Genomic DNA, 22,388 nt, shown 5'->3' on the forward strand with positions numbered 1-22,388 from the left:
GTTTCACTTTTTTTTTATGAGTTGACCCTTTTATCATGAAATGTCCTCCTTTATCCCTGTACTCAATTAATTCTACTTTGTCTGCCAATATAACCACTCCAGCTTTTTCTTTTTTAAATCACAATGTGCATGATACATCTCTTTCTATCCCTTTGCTTTTTTTTTTTTTAAAGATTTTTTATTTATTTATTTGAGAGAGAGAGAATGAGAGAGAGCAAGCACATGAGAGGGGGGAGGGTCAGAGGGAGAAGCAGACTCCCTGCCGAGCAGGGAGCCCGATGCGGGACTCGATCCAGGGACTCCAGGATCATGACCTGAGCCGAAGGCAGTCGCTTAACCAACTGAGCCACCCAGGCGCCCTCTATCCCTTTGCTTTTAAACCTACTTGTGTATTTTTATTTAATGTAGGTGCCTTTTAAGTAGTATACAGTTTAGTCTTGCTTTTTTTTTTTTTAAAGATTTTATTTATTTATTTGACAGAGACACAGCGAGAGAGGGAACACAAGCAGGGGGAGTGGGAGAGAGAGAAGCAGGCTTCCCGCCGAGCAGGGAGCCCGATGTAGGGCTCGATCTCAGGACCCTGGGACCATGACCTGAGCCGAAGGCAGATGCTTAACGACTGAGCCACCCAGGCGCCCCAGTCTTGCTTAAAAAAAAAAAAAATCCAGCCTGAGAATCTCTGACTTCTAATTGGAGTGGTTAGACCACTTACTTAAAAAAAAAAAATCATTGTAGGAGGGTTACAATCTGATGAGTTTTCACACGTGTGTACCTGCGAAGCCATCACCACAATCAAGAAAATGGGCATTTTCATCATTCCCAAAGGTTTCCCCGAGATCCTTTGTAATCTCTCCCACCCTCTCCTCTTTGCGGGACACCACTGATCTGCTTCCTGTCACTATAGTTTGCGTTTTTAGAATTTTGTGTAAATGGAAACATACCTTGTGTATTCTGTTCTGTCTGGCTTCTTTTACACATCATAATGGTTTTGAAATTCTTTCATGTTGGTTTTGTTTCCATTTTTTTGGTTCCTTTTTGTCTCTGTGTAGTATTCCATTGTGTGGATATACCACGAGGTTTTATTCATTCACACAGATGAGCATTTGGGTTGTTTCTAGTTTTTGGCTATTACAAATAGAGCTGCTATGAACATTCTTCTTCAAGTCTTTGTATGGACATAGGTTTTTATTTCTCTTGAGTAAATACCTAGGAGAGGAATTCCTAGGTTGTATGGTGGGCATAGATTTAATATTTTAAGGAACTGCCCATCTATTTTCCAAAGCATTTATACCATATCTCCCCTGTCCATCAAGTTGGTATGGCTTGCCTTTTTAATTTTAGTAACTCTATTTGGTGTGTTTATATTTCATTTACTTATTGCCCATTCATATGTCTTCTTTTGTGAGGTTTCTGTTCACATTCTTTTGCCCATTTAAAAAAATGTCATTGTCTCCTCATTCCAATAAATGTTCTTGGCTGATGTATGTGGTGCAAATATTTTCTTCTGGTTTGTGGTTTGCCTTTTGGTATTTTTAACAGTCTCCTTAGAAGAGCAAAAGTTTAATTTTGATGAAGTCCAATTTATCAATTTTTTTCTTTTATGGCTTATTTATTTATTTATTTTTCTATGTAAGGAAACTTTGTCTACCTGAGATCACAAAGACTTTCTCCTATGATTTCTTCTAGAAGTATTACATTTAAGTCTATGATCCATTTCATTTTTGTGTGGGGTGTAAGGTAAGTACTTATTTTTTTCCACGGAGAGATCTAGTTGTTCCAGCAGCATTTTTTCAAAAGACTTCTATTCCCCACTCAAGTGCCTTGACACTTTTCTTGAAAATCACTTCATACTTATAGATATGGGCAAAATGGTACAAGGTATACTCAAATACCTTACCTACAAATCTTAGTAGGAGACATGTGTGAAAGAGTAGGCTAAACATTAAAAATAATTTATGTGGTTATGAATCTCTAATTTTCATCAAAAATTTTTCTTTTAACTCTTTCTTTTTTATGTCTCTTCCAAAATGAATTAAGTCATTCTCTTTGATTCTAAAACCTCATGAATGGCAACATCCATATTATGATAGCAGAAGTCATTCTACCCATCATTTAAATGTACAGGCTTTTTGGTGAAGCTAAGTCTTGTTCCAGATATTTGGGTTTGGCAACGTTCACAGATCCCAGAATGTTCTTCAAATGTAAATATGCTCTGAAGTGATAAAAAATGAAAAAACAAACAACTCTCAATTTTCCTAAGAAATCCAGATCTATACTATCAATACGATAACCATAATTTAACTTTCTCTATTAGGAGTGCCCAATATGCCAACATGCAATTCTTTGACAAAGACAAGAATAAGGAAAAGAAAACCCAGTGCCTATGGAAATCGAGATTGAAAAATTTAATGATTTAAAAATAGCCTTTATATACAAGATGGGGAAGAGAGTAATACAGATTGAAATTTTGGTTTTGAAAACGTGAAATGTCACCACTTAGCTTAGAACAAGTCTGTCATCTCCTAAGAAACACACATTATACAATGAACTCTATAGGGACACCTTTCAACTCCTTCTGCTGAGTTCGTTTTCAGAAATCTCCTTTCTCCCCACATGCTTGCTTGTCATATAACGATACATTTTAATCATCTCTTGACGGAACGGAACTTGGAGAACTACAATAATGGTTGTTTCGAAAAGCACCTTCTGTGATGTTTTGCTGATTTTTTTCACACTTAGATCACACATTCTTTTCTCTAAAATCTTTTCCTGTTCCAATGATTTGGCTGTTTAAAACAAGCAAGCTTAATTAAGTCAAGGCATATATTGCAAATAAAAACGTTTTCAAATAGGCTAGACGAGAGCCTTTAGATAAGAACTGGACTGAAAGCCTATAGGTAACATGCTTCCTGACTTATTAATATGTGAATACATTTACCCACTAGGTTGGAAGTATTTCATTTGCCCCAAGACCAATCTGATGGCTCGTGGGTATGTCTATGCTCTGCCAACACCAGCAGGTGTAACAGGACAGACTATGGAATGGGCGCTGTGATGAGCTGTAGGACGGTGGTGGGCTGTATGCACAGGCTCATGGGCCAGACAGAATTGTAAAGACTGGATGGACTGAGTGTCGGGTCAGCAGCTGCATGTTTTAAGGAAGGTGCAAGATCGAGCAATGAATTCCCTTAGAATAGGATGTGGCCTGGTGGCTCTAACCTTTAAGTGACCAAAGAACTGGGTGGTTTTCCTCAGGTAATGGAGGTAATAGCACCTAAGTGAACGTTGAGAGTCAGAAGGCCCTCTACTTACAACTGGCAGGTGGAACCATCCCTTCTTTTTGTGGACAATGGCAGTCTGATGTGTCTTTATGAATTCCTGCTGCAAATAATATGGTTTTTGGAAATCTAAAAACACCCCTTGGAAAACCTCATGGCCAAGTCACTCATAAATGCAGATGATCAAAAAGCCCTGCGGAAAACTTTTGCTTTCCTTTTATTGCGATGTCCTTTCTGTGTTGAAACAACCTAGCCCTAACTGGGGATATGGCCTCTACACACTTCTAAAATATCGGTGCTTGGGTTAACATATACTTCCTGAAACTTCTCTCTTATTTATATATATATATATATATATACTTCTCTCTTTTATAAAAGGGCTTTTTCAATCACAAGTGAGGCATTTTGCCACAATGGGCCCAAGACGGTCAGTTCTGAAAGGGGTTTCCAAACAAGGACAAATCGTGCCACGCCTTGTTGTTGGCAGGTGAACACTTACACGCATACTGTGCTTCCCAGACTTGGAAGTGACAGGCTCAGGATAATCGCTAATATATGTAGAGCAATATTACAACTAACTGGTATGTTTTCTAAAAAAAAAAAAAAAAAAAAAAAAAATGCAGCATTAGGACGTGCTTACTAAGGTGCTTCTTCATTCATGTTTTCTAATGGAATGTATCGGACAAACAGCTACAAACAAACACCAATACACAGGCATACACACGCACGTGGACCAGTTTCTGTACAGTTTATGCCTTAGATGCTTCTGTGTTTACATAAGAACCACATAGGAAAAAAGAAAAAATTCCCCCTCTAGCTCCCTGAATTTCTGAATGTTGTCTAACCCATAAAATGTTAAAATAGTTCATTTTCATATAAAATTATCTACAAAAATAGATAACATTTACAAAAACCAGATAGCATTTCCAGTTTTCCTTAGTAGCGCACTCAGTCCCCGCTTTCCCTCCTTCTCCTCTCAGAAGGTGGCCATCTCCAGCAAAGAACGCTTGAAGAGCTGGGCGTTCCTGGACAGGTCTGTCACTTGGTGCACCATCTCCTGCAGGGCCGTGGTGCTGGGGTAATGGAGGGCCGCCGTCTTGGTCGCCATCACGATCGTCTTGAGCTGCTCGCAGAGCTGGTTGCTGGAGTTCATCACTTTGTTGCGAATGTCCTGGGCCGCAACCTGCCTTGTCAGCGTGTCCCCAATGAACACCAGTTTGTGTGCGCTCAGGATGACAAACTTGCTGTGGGCCACGAAGATGCGGGGCGGCTGGGCCGAGCTGACGCAGCTGAAGAGGGCATCGATGGCGTTGAGGAGGGAGATGTAATGGGTCTCGCACTGGTCGTAGTAGAAGCAGAGCAGCTGCCGATCCTGAGCGCCCACGCTGCTGTTTGTGGTCGGGAGGCTCTGAGAAGGCTTCCACTTAGAGATGTCGTTCTCCACGGGCTTGGTGATTTCTTGTTCCAACAACTGGAACTGACTTAGCTGCAAGGGAGAGACAAGCAGATTTCCTGAAGGGGAAGGCAGTGTGCTGTCCTGGAAATTAACCAGGGCTTGGAGTTCAGGGACATGGATTTCAATCCCTAATAAGTGGCAAGTGCCTATTAGATGGGACGCTTTGCTTTCCTAAACTGTAAAATGTAGAGGTTGAGAAAGAGGATCGCTAAGGAATCCTTCAGCTCAGGCCCCTGTGGTTGGGTATTGGTCTCTTCTGCCCTAAGGCTGGAAGTCAGCTAGCTTTTATACTCAGCTCTGTTACCTGCACCTTTATGAAAGTTCCATGAGTTAACATTTACAAAGTGCTTAGAGTGGTGTTTGGTCTATCCTCGTTTCTATGTAAATGTTTATTGAACGTTGAGTGGGGGCGAAGGAAAATCAAATGGAGGGATCTCTTTATCAAGTAAATCACTGACAGTTGGCTCCTTCTCTGGGAAAGCCTTGACTCTGTCCCTTCCAGACTCTTAGCTAAATGACCATCCACGACCCCTTTCTGTTTCTCCTACTCTTTCAGTCAAGATTTGTAAATGTTATTATGCAGCACTATGGGAGAGACTAGCGCCTATAAATACATGTGCAGTGTGGAAAAGAGCATCTCTAAGGGAATCTGAATGCTAATTGTTCATCAGAGCACTTAGCCACCCAGAGCTGTTGAAAGAAAAGAACCTCTCAAGCAGTCAGACTCAATGAGTGTTAGCTTTCTTCTTTCCTTACTGCTCCCAGCTGGTGTATTATTTAAACTGCAGTTATAATAGTCTCATGCTATTCCACCAAGTCTCAGGGGAGACCCTTCTTTTGCAGGTAATGACTACCTATGACCTGAGCTTAGGACTCCACGATCTTCTGCTCCAAGATAGAGCTCAGTCAGAATAGGGATAACCTCATCCAGCTTCTCCCCCAAGAAATGCACAGTGAGCTTTCCTTTTCAACAGAATCTGCTTTCTTTTTAGAAATTACTACGGTTTCAACAAGTTCCCTAAAGCCCTGCAGTCCTACTTGGCCAAATGCCAAAGCAGACATAAACAGATACAGGGTGATGTTTGAAGACATTTTGCTTATGCTTTTGCAAATATGTTCATAAATATATCATCTTATTAGATGGCGAGGTGGGGGAATTTTCTCATTTTATATAGAAGTAACTGAAGTTCAGGGAGATTAAATGACTTGCCTAAGGTCACAGAGTTGGCTGGTCAGAAAGCAAGGATTAGAACTCTGGTTTCCTGGGGCACCTGGGTGACTCAGTCGGTTAAGCAACAGACTCTTGATTTCAGCTCAGGTCATGATCTCAGGGGTGTAAGATGGAGCCCCTCATTGGGCTCCACACTCAGTGCGGAGTCTGCTTGAGATTCTCTCTCTCCTTCTCCGTCTGCCCCTCCCTCCACCCCACTCACACTCTTTCGCTATCTCTCTTAAAAAAAAATAAGAAAATAAAATATCTTTAAAAAAGAAAAAAAGGAACTCTGGTTTCCTGAGTGCAATGTGACAGTTTGTGTCTCTACATGCCATTTCAACTTAAAAGGCATGTAAGTCCTCAATCCATTACTCTTTATTTTTATGCCCTGTACCAGCAATACTCATCATTATCAGCCCCACTCATGCCCAACTCTTGAGTGAACCTGCCTTGCCCAAATCCCTTGTTTGAGGGCTTGGATATATTTTGAACACATTTGATCTTGCCCTCATTCTCTTAGATTGGACCAAGAACAGCCAAGCCATATGCTTGTGTTGTAGGAGATAGATAGATAGATAGACAGATAGATAGATAGATAGATGATAGATAGAGATGGCCCAATCAGACTCTCTCTCTCTCTTTTTTTTTTAGGAATTTGATGAACCACAGTAAGGAGCTATCAGCTGAGGATGCTGAGATGAAAAGCCATCTGTGGAAAGGACTTTGAATGGCCATTTATGGGTTCTGTAAAGTTCAATGGGAGCCAAATGAGTAGATAAGCAGAGGAAACTGTCAGACAATAGAGGAGAAGAAAGCAGATTTAGAGAAAAGGAAGTACAAGAAGGAGAGAGAATTTACAGTCCTAGCTCTCATCGGACTTGACTGTATCTGCATTTTCTCTTCCTGCATTCCCCTACTATGGCCTTACTATAAAACCTGTTTGCTTGGGCTAGCTTGACTGGGTCTTGCTTCTTGAGACCAACAGCCTTAACCTAAAGAGTCCTAACATGTTAGATGTACAGAAGTAGCTGGAAAAATGGCTGTTTAGACATAATCCAGGTACACCAGCTGGATTGCTAAAGCTATAAACTTTCTCTTTGTTCTTATCCCCTATTATAAGCCTTGGAGCTTATTATTATTTTTAAAGATTTATTTATTTATTTGAGAGAGAGAGTGGGGGGAGGGGCAGTGGGAGAGAGGGGAGGAGAGAGAGAGAGCAAGAGAGGGAAAGAGAGAGAAGCAGACTCCCCATTGAGCGTGAAGCCAGATGGACTTGGGGCTCGATCCCATGACCCTGAGATCATGACCTGAGCTGAAATCAAGAGTCGGACACTCAACCAACTGAGCCACCCAGGCACCCCAGAGCTTATTATTTTTTTAAAAGATTTATTTATTTGAGAGAGAGAGAGAGCATTCGGAGAGGAGCAGAGGGAGAGGGAGAGAGAATCCCAAGCAGATTCCACACTGAGCATGGAGCCACGGAGCCAACATGGGGCTCGATCTCAGGACCCTGAGAGCATTACCTGAGCCAAAACCAAGAGTCGGGACGCTTGATCGATTGAGCCACTCAGGCACCCTGAGCCTTGGAGCTTATTTATGCCCAAGAATGCTGGAAGGACCAAAATCATGATCTTTTGAAGGGCTACCTTCCTTATGAAGTGGGAAACCTGCAATACTAGGTAGGTTTTGTCCTGGTTGAACGTACCTGATGATGCTCCAGCTGCATCTTGTTCTGTTTGATGATATTTTCTTTTTCCAGCAGCTCTTTCTGTTGCCTCTCAAACTCCTCCTTCCCCTGTTGTTTTTCAACATAAAGAAAACATTACATCACTCCTGTGATTCACTTGTGCTAACACTTTCATTGACAAATGTGTAAATACCCTCTAGTTTTCCATTGCCTTGGCCCTGTTAGGCCCTGTTAGGCCCTATGAACGCCAGTCAGGGATGGCGCACTCCCCTGCCAGACTTCCAGAATCCCCGCATAGGGCAGGGCTAGAAACTAAAATCCGTTTCCACGTGGGGTACCACCATCTCCGCTCCACTTTACCTTTTTGGGAGATCCACGCTCCCCTTCAAACCTCCTTACACAGTACTATTTCTCAGGGTTCTTCTCTAACAGATTATATGCAAACCCATAAACCTCCTAACGCAGGTCTAAATGGGGTCCACACTGCACTCCCGGTTTCTTCGAATCATCTACAACTCTAGACCAAACCAGTATTTCCCAATATGCAGAGCTGAACCACCCTCCAGGGGAATGGTGAATGCCCCTATGACCTCTCTCCCACACCCTTCCTTAGCAATGGGGGGTGGGAGGTGGGGCTCAGCTGTCTCCCTTGCCAGGTCTCCTGTATGCACGGGAACTGTAGTTAGTTCAATAGTTCTTAGGATGATCCATCCCTCTCAGTCAAATGGAAGGAATGGCCGAGGAAGATAGCATGACAAATTCTGAATAATGGATCTTGGTCAAATGTTTGAATTCCCCAAAGTGAAAGGGATCCCAGGTCAACGTGGTGGAATTTCCACTCGTAGGAGGCAGACTGTGCCTGCCCAATTCCCCATGTGCTGGTGACGTTCTAGGTCAACTGACAAACGCCCAGTGTTCCTCAAGGTAAGCCTGAGGTGGGGTGAAGTTTTTCTGTAAGTAATCAAACACACAAACACACGCGTTGTAGGGCTGAAGGGACTTGAGAATTTCTCTAGTCTAGAGTTTTCATTTTTCTTTTAACAGTGCCTCCCTCCTTCTTCAAATAAAATACCATGCAGAACTCTATCATAAAATGCAAATAGAGGTGGAGCTGGCGTGATTATCTGAAGGCCCACGTTCCTACTTGGGGAGTCCCTTCCTACTTGGCATATCAATGAATCACTCCAACCCCGTGTTCCATTCACTTTGCAAATGAAGAAATGACGGCCCCAGGAGGTTCGCGAAGTCGATCACACAGTTAGTGTCAGGAAAAGGTCTAGAACTGATTACTCAGCACTCTCAGGCCAGCGTTCTTCCTACTGTACAATGTCGCCTCCCTCTATGAGCTATGGATTCTGCTCTTGAACCGTTAACAATGTCGCTTCTGTCAGTCCAGCCTACCAGCCGTACGCGTGTCAGTCCCAGGCTCCCTGAATGAGAACATAGGCGCTTTATGAGCCTGGTTTCCTTACCTGTAGGTGGACGTAGTCATAATCATCCATCCAGCTCCTTTCAGAGCCGTCACTGCTGCTACAGTCAGGAGGCTGGTCCTTGCCCAGGCTTGGGGGCAGTGGCTTGTGGAGGGCCTGGGCCTTGTGGTCCCCAGGATGTAGCAGCTGCATCTGCAATGCAGGATGTGGGTACTCCGTGGAGTTCATGATGTTCTCGGACCCACTCTTCACAGGCGAGCTGCCAGGGCCCGGTCTAAAGAGGGCCTCTGCGTTGGTGTTGATGGTTGTGGTGAGCTGCTTGGCATCATCGGGCACTGTCTTTGCCACCATCACAAACCGGTCCAGGTCATCACACTTGTTCTGGGGCTTGTTGACGGCCAGAATATTCAGGGACCAGCTGCACTCATTTAAGTCGTGGCTGGTCTGGCTCAGGATCTGGTGGGAGTCTTCCATTCTTTGGAGCTCCCGCTTCATTTTGTTGTGGAGGATGAGTTCGGGGAGGCAGGAAGCATTTGCTACAGCTCCCTTGGCAAAATGGAGGTAGTCCCTCACGAACAGCTCCACCTTGTCCACGGACGTGCGGATCTCGTTGATGTGTCGTTCCATGTATCCGTAACATCGCCAGTCTGTGGTCACCAGTGCCATGAGGCTGGAGACGCCCATCTCCAGGGTCTGCTGGAGCCGGTGAAGCCTCTCGATGGCTGTGTCTGGATCCAGCAAGAGCCTTTTGTCCTGAGATGGGGAGGCCGACAAGGAAGATTCCTTGGAGGTGGTGGAAGATGTGGACATGTTGCTCCTGGTGCTGCCCGTGCTGGAGAAAGATAACCGGTTGATACCATCGACCACGTCCTGAGAGCCTTTGGCATCTGGGGGGTTGTGCAGAGGGACGTCATACACACCGTCTCTTTCTTCAGGGTTTGCTTTCTCACTGGTTTCTGTTGGCGGCTCCAGAAACTGAACCCCTCGCGGGATGTCATAGGCATCGTTCTGGGGACCCAGGGACTGTCCCAGCTGTGAGGGCGGGTGGTTCAGCGAGATGCTTTGGTGTCTTCGTGTCGCCAGGTCAGCGGCTCCCGGAGCATCACAGTTATATTTTATGTGAAGGTCCTTCCCCATCGGCTTGGAGCTGGTTGGGGGGATGTCATAGACGCCCTCGGGTCTGACGTCCAGCCTTCCAGCTTGTCTCACTGGAGGGGGGAAATCATACTCTTTTTCCCTAAGCCCTGCCTCATCTCGGCAAGCAGAGGGTGGGATGGCATATACCTGAAAAGCAAGTAGAAAAGGAGCTGTTATTTGTTCAGCTGGCTCATGCGAACGTGCAGAAACTGAAAAGGACTTTATTTTTTTTTTTTAATTTTTTTATTGTTATGTTAATCCCCATACATTACATCATTAGTTTTAGATATAGTGTTCCATGATTCATTGTTTGTGCATAACACCCAGTGCTCCATGCAGAACGTGCCCTCCTCAATACCCATCACCAGGCTAACCCATCCTCCCACCCCCCTCCCCTCTAGAACCCTCAGTTTGTTTTTCAGAGTCCATCGTCTCTCATGGTTCTTCTTCCCCTCCGATTTCACCCCCTTCATTCTTCCCCTCCTGCTACATTCTTCTTCTTCTTTTACTGAAAAGGACTTTAAAATGAGGCTAGAATTCTCAGTCTTCATCACTGGCTCCTGGCTTTTCACCTTCCACTCACTTATGGCCCGTGTTTCCCAAGGCTCTGCTCTGCTCTATTCTCACTTCCCTCATCCTTGGACAAGAGCATCCTTCCCATGGCCTCAGTGCTGCTTGTGTGTGGACCCCTCCTGGATGAGTTGCCCTCCCTGGGTCCCAGTCCCGTGTTTCTGACCACCTCCTGGGTCTCCTTCCTCGGCTGATCCAGGCAGGGAGGCAGACTATGCATTCACACACAGGACAAGGCATCGGAAGACCTGAGGTCTCTCCCTGGATCTGTCGGCTGTGAGATGCTGAATAAGTGGCTTAAATGTTCCGACGCACAGTTCCCTTCTCTGCATAATGGGGATAACTGTATTTCCTGTGCAGGCATACCCCAGCGGACAAGAGAGGGCATCAAACGCAGCAACCCCTATCTATGGACTGAGGACGCTGTAACACTTCCCATAAATATGAGATATGTTCGCTGCTTGCAAAACTGAATTATTTTAGCTTCTTACTGGCTCTCCTTGTCGACTACCTCATTTTTAATGGAATGCCCTAACTATGGAATTGTTAGACTTACCTTTGAGATTTTTTTCCTTTCCCTTTTTTTTTAAAGTAATCTCTATGCCCCATGGGGGGCTCGAACTCACGACCTCGAGATCAAGAGTCGAATACACCCTGACTGAGCCAGCCAGGCACCCCTATTGCCTTTTCTTCCTCCTGTTCATTCTCTCATAAAGACTAGTTTTTCCCCTTTGGTTTGCCCTTCTTGTTTTACTCTAATAAACACACACACACGCACATGCACCCCTTTTTTTGCTGCTCTGTGGCAGCTCACTTACCCCTTTAGTAGGAGGGATGTCATAGACGCCTTGAGGTTTTATCTCTCCCACTGGGACTGAAAACACAGAGCCTTTCACTGATGATGGAGGGATATCGTACACCTGAAGAGAAACACTTGCGTTACCCAGAACAGAAATGTCGTATACGTGTCATTTCTTACACTACCAAGCCTTTCACTATGGATTTATTTGCCAGGTTATGTATACCTTTGCTCCATGTCATAAGGGGTTGGTAGAATTTTTCTTTTTAGATTTCATGTTCTTTGACTTAGACTGAGTATAAAAATGATCTTACATGAAGTATCTACACTGTCTGGACTTTATTTGTAAATATTTTGTTTATTTATTTGAGGCAGAGAGAGTGAGTGAGTGAGAGAGAGAGAGAGCATGAGCAGGGGGAGGGGCAGAGGGAGAGGGAGAAGCAGGCTCCCCGCTGAGCAAGGAGCCTTACAACATGGGGCTCCATCCCAGGACCCTGAGATCATGACCTGAGCCGAAGTCAGCCACTTCACTGACTGAGCCACCCAGGCGCCCCACTGTCTGTGCTTTAAACTGTAGTTTAAATTTTACATTTCCTGAACGAAAATGATAAGCGATAAACGCTTTGTCAGATACAGGCCTAGGATTTCCTGATTAAGCAGATCCAGAAAACATAATTTAAATAGCATTGTTGGAAATGGCTTCTGGATAGTTAGCTTCAAGTGAAACATGCGTCCTTGGTGAACTTCCCTTTGCTCTGTAGTCCTGAAGGAACGCCACCCTGAAGCTCCCCCGGTGTGCTGGTACGTACCCCTTGTGTGGCGTGGGAAGGAGGGATGTCGTAGATGTCCTTTTGGTATCTGGACGGGTACTCGTACACGTAGCCCTGGCCTGTCCTCACGGGGGTTACCACCTGTGGGCAGGAAGACAGAGAGGTGTAAAATTCCAAGCCCCAGTCCTGAGTGACTCTCTTAGCTTCCTAACCAGGCACTCCTCCGTCACCTCTCCCCCATAAGAAGAAAGAAAGAAAAACACGGAAGGGAAGGGAGAAAAGGAAGGAGACAAAGTGACATCAAGTCAGAACACTTTTAAATCCCCTCTTGAATCCCAATAAAGAACAAATCCCTGAAATAGCTCCATCCCTCATCCTCTTGATGACAAAACCATCTCAAAGTTGGTCCAAGTCTCAATTCCCAGGATGTACCTTAAGGGAGAATCATTTTTAAATTATGAAATTTTAAATTATGATCCTGGATCATCCCTTTGAAGCACCAAAACCACAGCATAATGAAAAAGAAAACTTTTTTTTTTTTTTAAAGGCTCTGAAACTATTTGTAAAGCGAATAATGCAAATAGAGAGTTGAGCTACTTAAAATTCCTCTCATGCCTTCCCCAGGACGCCTCTACATGTGACATTATTATTATTATAACAAATTCCATAGATCACTAGAGTACTTTTACGAAGCCAACAGCTCAAGAAGCCTCCAGGAGCTTTCAATCCAACCTTTGAAACGAATGACAGACCTAGTCAGGAGCCACCAGGAATAGAGTTCAGGTCTCTAATCATTTCCTCATTTGCACCAGGGAGGCGGACATCCCAGACAGTACCTATGTCCAAGGGATGTGGGAAGTCAAACACACTCATCATAACTCTGGCATCCGGGACCAATGCCAGTAAAAGGACCCTCACCCGGCAGGCTAGTATTTTCCCATCTACCATCCTTCCTTGTGTCCTAAGCATTGGCAGAGAACTTACTCGAACTGAAACTCATTTGGAAATGTATTTAATCCTCCAAGGTCTTCTAAATAACCAGGGTTTTGTGTCTGCCTAACCCCTGCCCCCTGAATGACTAATAGTGCCCCCCGCTTAGTATTGCCTATTTTTTTTTTTTTTTTTTGAGAACGGGCATTGTAAATTAGGCAGAGTTGGTTCTTCCTTAAGAAACCATCATCTTTTATCCTTTCCCTAATGTGAAAATTCTGGCATCAGGCTGCCTATGAAACTATGTGAAAAATGCTCGCGTACATCTTATGCTGAAGTGGGTGGAACTCAGCCAAAAGCACCAATGCCCTTCTCCCCAGGGAAGCTCTAAAACGCTGAAATCCCTGGTGCTTGCAGCTCATTACTTCTTGCAACGAAGGTAAAAGAGATTAGTATTGCAGTCACCATCCCATCAAATCTCTCCACTGCCTTGGGTTTAAGAAAAGGAATCTATGGCTTTAAACTTTGTTGGCATGGAGCATACAGAACTATTTATAGAGTGGCCACCGTATTATGCCTAGCAAATCTTCCTTTTAAAAGTGGCGTGCCCTTTGTTCCTAGGGCCCTTATATGATTTTTTTTTTTTTCCACTCACTATTGTCCAGGAGAGAAGTGAAGTATCTTCTCTGAGTGTATCTCATCAGCCCCTCTATTTATAGCTCTCTATTTTGGCTTTATAATAGAACCTGCACACAACACAGCTTTTGTTCAGTCCGAAAGTTTCTAAGAGTGGATTCTGTCCGAGGTTGCCAAGTTAGTAATAATGCTAATGGAAAACCAAGGCTGGCTGTGCTGAAGGCATCTTTAGTTTAAAGATGGGAAGGGGGGCGGGGGCTGGGAGATAGAAGGGGTGGTGCCGGGATCTGAAAATAGTCCTTGGTGAGATGTAAACATATGGCAAGACCTCAGAAAGGCGGGGCCCTAGACAAAGCTTTTCCTTGCCTTTGTGGCTCTTCCCTGGCAGGGAGCATTAGTGCTTCCCGGTATTTAACTTCTCACTTCCTGACAAATGTCACAAAACCTCAACTTGCTCTCTCTTTCTCATTTGGAGGATGCCTGTGGTCATCTGGTTTTTAAAAACTTTGCATTCCAAGCCAGTCATTTTCCTTGTTTATGCATTAAAAGAAACAGATGGTGAAAACCACAGTGGGTAGGGGGGGGATGCCAACAAAATGAAGTCTCCCCCAAGTCCAGCATTCCCGATGGTACCATCTAATTCTCGCTGGTCCACAAATAGCATTTAAAAGGGACGAGCGTTTTGCCTCTGGTCAGACAGCCGGGGCACACAGTGATCCGCTCTGTAATGCCTGAAGGAACGAGGAGCTGGAAGTCTTCTCCTTTTGGACATTCTCCTCCTCGACCCGTTGCTTGGGTGGCTTTCATGCCAATTGCGTGTTCTCTCCTCAGAGGAAAGTGCTGACTGTTCTGTACCTTACAGAGTATCCAGTTCTGTGGTCATAAGACCTTTTCTTCCTGCTTGACACAGTACACAAAAACCTCTCTACTGTCCCAGAATTACTGAACTTTAGCCTCGGAGGAACACCAGGCTCTAGCTAAGGGGATGTAACTTTCGGAAGCATTCTCCTGCGTGTTTGCAAGGGCAGGATCTTGATGGCATTCCTACAGAAACGGCATTTCAAACCTAATTTTCTCAATGAAACGAAGTCAGGTTTTTCATTTCCTTTCTTCCTCCGTTGGTTTTTCTTTTGTGCTTTCCTTTTATTCTGTGTATTTATTTATAGGTACAAGGGCTTAGCCTTAGGAACCTCTTAGTTCATTAGAATTGATGCAAACGGGGCTAGAAAGGGGGGAATTCCTGGGGCTCTCAGACCAAGGGCTAGGGCAGGCAACCCCCTTCCTGATGACCCTGGCAGAGGATTTGCATTTTCCAAATACGGATTTTCTGCCCCGTGAGGAACCTGACCGGTCCTCAGATGTTAGTCTACTATTTTTGTCAACTAACTGAAGAGTCTGAAGGTGGACACTTTGAGAAGAGAGGAAGGGCAGATGCAGACATTTAGGAAAGGAACAGTCCATTTAATAAATCTCCCAAAGTGCAGAAAGTGGGGTTAGGTTAGCGCTCTAATTATGTGCTTGCCTAAAAACAAGCAAACACATACACGGTGCCCCCCACCCCACACTCTGATGTGTTTGATTCTCACCATTTTCAGCATCAGAGCCTGGGCACCAAGAGCTGCTTTTAGAGATGATTTAAATCCCTCCAATGTCTCATAATTTTGAGAGCCGTGCATGCTGAAATTTTAAAAAAGGGTGGCAGCGATGTGTGAGTCAGTGAGCTGGAAGAGAGGCCCTTGGGCCGGGCCACTTGCACCTCCCCAGTCCTTAGCCTGGGCTTGCACCTGTAACCCAGCAAGAGCCTGATGCTTAGACGCCTGTGGGGCCCAGCAGATGAGGTGGAGGGAGAAGCGAGCTGGGATCTTGCGCTGGGGAGACAGAACTCACAACCTCCTGAAGGAAAGCAGCCATTCCTCAGCTCCAGCCAGCTGCCATCCTGAGAAAATATGCCCCGTGTTGCTAAGTCTCTCAAATTTTCAGAAGAAGCCAGAAATCTGGATTTTTTGACGTGAAATCTGATTTCCAGAATTGGCTCAAATATTTCAAACAACGTCCTGGCCAAATGAAACATGTCTGTGGCCCTCAGGGGGCCCGTCTTGCCTTCATCTATGTATTTCTGCCCTCCTCCCTCAATACCTTGAAAGTCTCTGAGGGCAGGTACCAAAAAGCTCTTTAGCAATTCCATTCCTTGGCAAGACTGAACTCCACCATTTTATACAGATGCCCCGCGTCCCCCACCTCTGTGCCTTCACTCACGTTGTATCTTTCTCCAAGATATTCTTCTTCCTGTCCTCATAATTCACATTTTATTCGGCTTTCAAGGCCAGGCTGAGTGACTCTCTCCCATGGGGCCTTTCCAGACAGATAGAATACCTTTCTCCTTGGAATGCTCCAAGCACATTATGTGTACATCTCTAAGGGGACTTATCACTTGTGGTCCTTTTCAGTGCCTCCCATTTCTTCTCTTGGCATGGTGGAGATAGAACCTGTTTCTTCTTCATTTGTAGATACACAGCAGGGCCTATCACAGTGCCTTGACTGTAGTAGGGCTTGGATAAATGCATTGACTGGATACATTAATGAGCTAAAGGAAAACTCGAGGCTTTTCTTAAGCAAGATGGTGTGGAACTGGACAGGACGGGAAACAAGGTCTGCCTGTGTAGGATGAGGTTGGTTTCCAGGTGAGTCAGCTCTAGGATGAGTGGGACGCACCGGGAGAAGGGGCGGAATGGGCTCTTCTCAGCCATGCATGGTAAGGTCAGGCAAGTGAGGAAGCCAAAAAAGCAGAGTGAATTTTAGATAAAATCAAGAAATCAGAAACCACAGAAGCATGATCACCTGCACCACTGTTTGGTGCAAACCACCATGGAGGCCAAGAAGGGCTGCTAGATGGTTTCCTTCTCCCCAGAGTCTGCATGTGACATGAGCATCTGTGTTCTTCTCAGCCATAAGCTAGAAACATACGGGGGAGTTTTGCAAAAAGAAATCAAAACAAACTCTGCAGTTTACCTTAGTATCAGAAGGAAAACACAATGGAAAGGAACAGGAGCTGTGTATCAGAGGCCATGGCCACATTAGGTCTTTAGCTCATGGAAAGGATTCGGCTGATGAGGGGAGTGATTGAGAACACAAGCTGGACTCAGGCAGAGCTGACTTTACCACGTGTGAGAACATGACCAAGGGATCTGTCCATTCTAAGCCCGTTTCCTCATTAGGAGAATGGAAATAATAACACTTATAGGCTATTAGTGTATGAAATGCGATTAAGTACATAAAGTGCCTGGCATCGGGTAAACCCCTTAAGCCTTAGTTATTTCTATTATAATTGTCTATTCTAATTCTATTATAATTGCTGGGTTATACAGCTTTTACTTTTGGACTTAAATTGTGGACCCGGTAATTCAGATCAACCATCCCACTGAAGACAGCTTTTGAAAAATGAGGAAAAGATATTAAAAATCTTCTTCATAGCATTAAAGCATTAAAAGATAGTAAAGAATGATCAGGTCCAAATTTGGGAGCAGAGAAGGAATTCACAGAGGTAAGCCCACACTTTAAGGCTGCTTTTTTCCTGGGGGGCATTTGCGGATGTGAGATAGGTGTCTGAGAGGCCACACCTCTCAGAAAGACTCATAGGTGTCTTTTTGCAGTGTCTATGGGTCCGGGGGAATATTGGACTCTAGGGATCCCCAAGGTTGGGACCCTGATAACCATCCCCATTTTGGGTTGGGATCCTAAGGGTTGCATGTAAAAGTGAGAAGGTGCTGGAAGGGAAGCCACCCTTGCACGGGCTGGAGCCAGGTTTTCACTCATCGGGGTGGGTAAGAATATCTCCAAGCCCGAAATTAGATTTATGCTTGGCTGCGAGGCTGGCAGAAGGAAATAAAATCCTCTCTGGAAGTAGAGAACATCTTTATGGGCCTTAAATGATTTCTTACAAATATTTAAAAATACAATGTCCACCCTACAAAGATACCCAGAAATATAGGAGACAAGACAGCAGAAAAAGACAAGAGCCAATTTTTGCTTTCTTCTCAATATGAGGAGGACGTGGTCTGTGTGTCTTAGTGACCACAGATCTCAAGGCTGTTTGCTTCCAAAATGTTCCGTGATTAAACCATGGGAGCAAACAAAATTTAATCATTTAGATACAAGTCAAATAGAAAGAAATTAATCTTTACAAATGCATACAGTGTTCCCAGTGAGGTCTATGAGGCAATGGGAATTTCACATCAAAGCAGTAAGTGACAAGAGACTTTGGTTTTCTGTGGCCATCAGTAGATTTACTTGGGTTACTATTTTACTCTGGTCTTATCAGTATTGCCATTGTCACAGTTATCACCCTAATAGTCCAAGACACTCCAGTGGAAAACCCCAGGAGAAAAACGTGCTTTATGAGGCATAGAAATAAACCTATTATCCAAGAGAAAGATGGCAACGTCCCAAACCCAGGACCCTTGATTGAATTTCTCTTCAGACAAGGCCTTTTCAGTGGAAGATCACAAGCTGGGTTTGTCAAGAGGATCTCACCAAGAAGTGGGGCACATACCCAACTGGAATGTCTAGAAGCAAAATACCTTCAAGACAACTCCTGCTCACATGGTATCCTTGGGGCCAACGTCTCAGCAAGTCTCCGTGGGCATCCGCTTCACCTCTTCAGAGCAGAGCTCGTGGTTGGGTGCCTGGGAGTGGGGCCTAGCTGCTGTGAAGGCCCTCAGCTGCATGCCACCCGAACATGAAGGCAGACCCTCCCCGCCCCGAGAATCCTACGAAAGCCGAGATTAATAGGGTCTCAGGTCCCGCCATGTTCCGCCGTCCTTCCTTCTGACGCCAGCCCTACCACTTGTTACTTATGGCACCTTCTCATCTCTCTCCTCCAACACCCACCCCCGTTTTGGTTCCTTCCCTCCTGCCATGCTACCCGCAACCGTAAAGAAAAACAAAAACAGTAAAAAGGAAGCGGAAAAATCCTACTGTTTGACAGAAAGAACTGGGTGGAACGGATAAGAGGTGGAGATGGGGTGTTGGGGGGTGGAGGACAGATTAACTGTTCTAGGGTATTCTCATCATTATTATTGCTCATACTTCTACATTTGGTAGACGCCTGCTTCAACGATTACAAAAATCAGAAAAATATATTTTTAATAATTTTAAACAGAATTTCAAAAAATAACAAGAAATCCCACTTGGAAGGGTACGGAGGGGTCTTTGTAACTGTTTGGGGTTTCTGTGTCCCATGATTTAATTCTCTGGGTCTAGTTCTCTACATTCCAAAGCAACATCAGAAATGGCCAGAATGACACAATCCTTTCTTCTTGATATCCAGATAATGCCTCGATAACTGACCACCAGAGTTTACCCATCAATCTAGCAGAGCAGACATGTGTGGACCCGGCTCCTGGCGTTCCGCCCCAGGGCCTCATCAACACCTAGGCAATCCAGGAGGTACTCAGGAAGTATAATGAGTAATTGGTGAGAAGGTAAAAAGTGCCACTGTGCTGTAATAATTATAGCACAGATTTATAACTCCGCCATTAACAGTACCTAAGATTGTCTGAATTCAGAAGTAGGCCTCACTGATTAGCAGTCGGCCATTTGCATTTTTCTTGGCATCTGCGGAAAGTAAAATTAGATTGCTTCCTGTCTATCTCTAATCTCCCCTAGCCCCCTGTTTTATTTATACTATCTCTGGGTCTCATGTATTAACAAGAGTATTTAGATTTCTGAAACCGCCCTCTGGAAAGGACTTATTTCATGTAAATGCCCTTAAAAAGCATTCACAGAGTCACCACAGTATTTATTAGATCTTATAATAACCTCTTTGTCTTAAAGCCCATGAACTGCGTGACCCTTTCCCTTTAAAGAAAAACCCTTAGGAAGAGCAACTTCACTATTATCACTGCCTGCCTGTTAGAACTTGGATCCAGTTTTCAGAAACAGCAAAGTTATACAGGTTTGTCTGTTTAAAATCCAAGATTACTAGTTTCTTTTCTATGACCAGAGGAAAAGCCACATGTTGCCTCCACTGGATTTATTAATTCTCTATAAATTCTCTCTGCCCAGCTTGGGTGTAGCAATGAGCTCATTTATTATTCGCATAGCAACAATATAATGAAAACCGAGTCTGGCCCGAAAAATACACCCTCGTGGGCCAACTGCACGCTTCCTAACACTTCTCTTGAGCTCATCGAAGTTTCTCCCCCTCTGTTGTTGGGTGGTGATTTACTTTCCCTCAAAGACATTCTGCTGTCTGATTTTTAGGCTAGAACTCAGCCTTTTGCTCACCACACCTAAATCGTGGCCAGTCTCTCTCTCTCTCTCTTTTTTTTTTCCCCAAAGGAGGAAAAAGTCACGACCGAAGGCTCAGAAGTGGAACGGGGCTCTTGGGTCACTTTCATTTGACACAGCATTCGGGAGGCAAACCACTCCATGGAAACAGTGCCCGATTGTCAAGCCTCTAGCACGCCTCCCCTGCTGCTTTCAGGAAGCAATTTGTGCAGCAAGTGCTAAAGCAATATTTAGTTATGGAGTGACCAAGCGCCAAAGAGCAGCTCGAAGCATTTAATGTGGAAGAGCATGGCGGGGAATGACGTCTGGGCTCCTGCAGCGGTTTGAGGTCTTTCTCCGGACAAAGCTGAATGTGACCTGTGACAGAGCTGGGTCCAGCGAAGTCATTTTTTTTTTTTTTAATATCCCGTGGACCGAAATGTTCTTGGAGAACTATAAAAGGCACAAGCGTTTTGGTTCTTTGGATGTCCAGATACATTCAACAGGGCACTAAGCATGACGTCTGGGTTTTGAAATGGATTTTAGAGAGATGCCCAAAAGGGGATGTGATTATGGAAAGGGGGCAAGGCATGAGCATTTCTGGATCCAAATGCCTGGAGTTCTAGGTTCCTCCTACACAGGAGCCCCCTCACGGCCTCACCAGGAGACAGGACACGGTGGCTGAGGTGACAGACCCATCACGTGGGCTGTTGTTTCCAGAGACACCTGACCCGCCAAGGGTCTCTGCCATATCCAAGAGGATTAAACAGAGGAAAATGGACAGAAAAATAACAAGTTCTAGGAGGAAACACTCTCTTAGCTTTTGGTACCAAAGCAGGGAAGAGAGTTCTCCTGAAGAAGCTGCTCTCTGGAAAGTGTTCTCACGTACAGGATGGGCCTTCGAGCTCCAAGTCTCCCTGGCTCAGTATACCTCCCCCACCCTCCCCCCCAACCCCCGGGTTCTTCCTGCTCCTTGCCTTCCATTGCCACAGCTCCATCTCCTGGAGGTGACTGAGGTTTCTAGATGGGAAGGCGGACTGCATCCTAAAGGAAGAGTAAGAAGATTTGCCAAAACCTACGGGGTCAACTTGAAATTTATATCAATGCTTGAGTGTCTTTTTTTTTTTTTTTAAGAATCTTGAGGTCAAGTGGTTTTACTAAACTTTTCAAGTGACTCTGGGAAAGAATCAGATAAGAATATCTGGATCATAAAATTTTAGCAAAAACCATTAGAGATAATTCATCCCTACTCCCCATTTCACAGTTGAGGGAACTGAAGTTCAGAGAGGTTATTCAGCGGGTTAATGACAGAGAAGTAAATAAGAACCTGGTTGGCTGGGTCCCATGGTCCACCCCTACTTTTCTCTGTCCCGTTGCTTACATTAGCAAGACAGATTAGAAATTTACTAGAAATTTACTACTTTCCTAGTTTCACAGAGAAACTCACTTCCTTGTTTGAGAAGCAAAACTTGAAATCTGGGTATCTTAAATTTTGGGGGTGCCCCTTTCCCTGGCAAGGCCATTCTGGGAGATTTAACTAGACAGCAGTCTCTCCTCATCCATGGTGGATATGTTCCAAGACCGCCAGTGGATGCCTGAAACCGTGGTTAGTACTGAACCCTATATATACTATGTTTTTTTCCTATACATACATACATATGATAAAGTTTAATTTATCAATTCAACACAGTCAGAGATTAACAACAACAATAATAAAATAGAACAATTATAATGATATGCTATATGTGAACGTGGTCTCTCTCAAAATATCTTACTATACTCTAGGTACTCTTTTTATAATGACATGAGACAATAAAATGCCTACGTGATTGAGGTGAAGTGGGGTGAGTGACGTAGGCATTGACCATATGTCAGAAGGAGGATCATTTGCTTCCAGCCCCTGATTGACCGTGGGTAACTGAAATCGTGAGAACAAATACTGCAGATAAGGGGGGACTACTGTGTCTGGTTAAATGAAGTTATCCATCTGGACCAATTGGAAGTCATTTGAAAAGATGTTGCTTCCAATGGTAGAGGAAGCCAACACAGCAATGTTCTCAGTGATACCACAGTCTTTACATCGCCTTCATCATCTGCTCGGGACTTCCAGATCACCTGCCCTGAAACGGACCACCACAGCTGGGTGGCAGGAATTTCCACCTTCTTCAACTCACACTCCGTCAGCATAGAGGCTTCTGAAGTGACTTTAATTCTT

The 22,388-nt window shown here is 44.5% G+C and overlaps 2 protein-coding genes across 5 annotated transcripts in view; one reads left to right on the forward strand and one right to left on the reverse strand.

Moving 5' to 3' along the window:
• Positions 1 to 22,388, forward strand: part of SMIM13 (small integral membrane protein 13) — a 209,614-nt gene that overhangs the window by 66,068 nt on the left and 121,158 nt on the right. The gene's annotated exons all lie outside the window — the stretch shown is intronic.
• Positions 3,874 to 22,388, reverse strand: part of NEDD9 (neural precursor cell expressed, developmentally down-regulated 9) — a 178,988-nt gene continuing 160,473 nt past the window's right edge. For all 3 annotated transcript variants that reach the window (XM_032424871.1, XM_032424872.1, XM_032424869.1), the window contains 5 exons: positions 12,380 to 12,481; positions 11,590 to 11,691; positions 9,107 to 10,348; positions 7,653 to 7,742; positions 3,874 to 4,764 (listed from right to left, as the gene is read on the reverse strand). In XM_032424871.1, the coding sequence (XP_032280762.1) occupies positions 4,255 to 4,764; positions 7,653 to 7,742; positions 9,107 to 10,348; positions 11,590 to 11,691; positions 12,380 to 12,481 (2,046 nt within the window). In that variant the 3' untranslated portion in view covers positions 3,874 to 4,254. The remainder of the gene's footprint in view (positions 4,765 to 7,652; positions 7,743 to 9,106; positions 10,349 to 11,589; positions 11,692 to 12,379; positions 12,482 to 22,388) is intronic.

The sequence above is a fragment of the Phoca vitulina genome, unplaced genomic scaffold (assembly GCF_004348235.1).
Source record: "Phoca vitulina isolate PV1807 unplaced genomic scaffold, GSC_HSeal_1.0 scaffold31, whole genome shotgun sequence".
NCBI classification, from domain to species: Eukaryota; Metazoa; Chordata; class Mammalia; order Carnivora; family Phocidae; genus Phoca; species Phoca vitulina.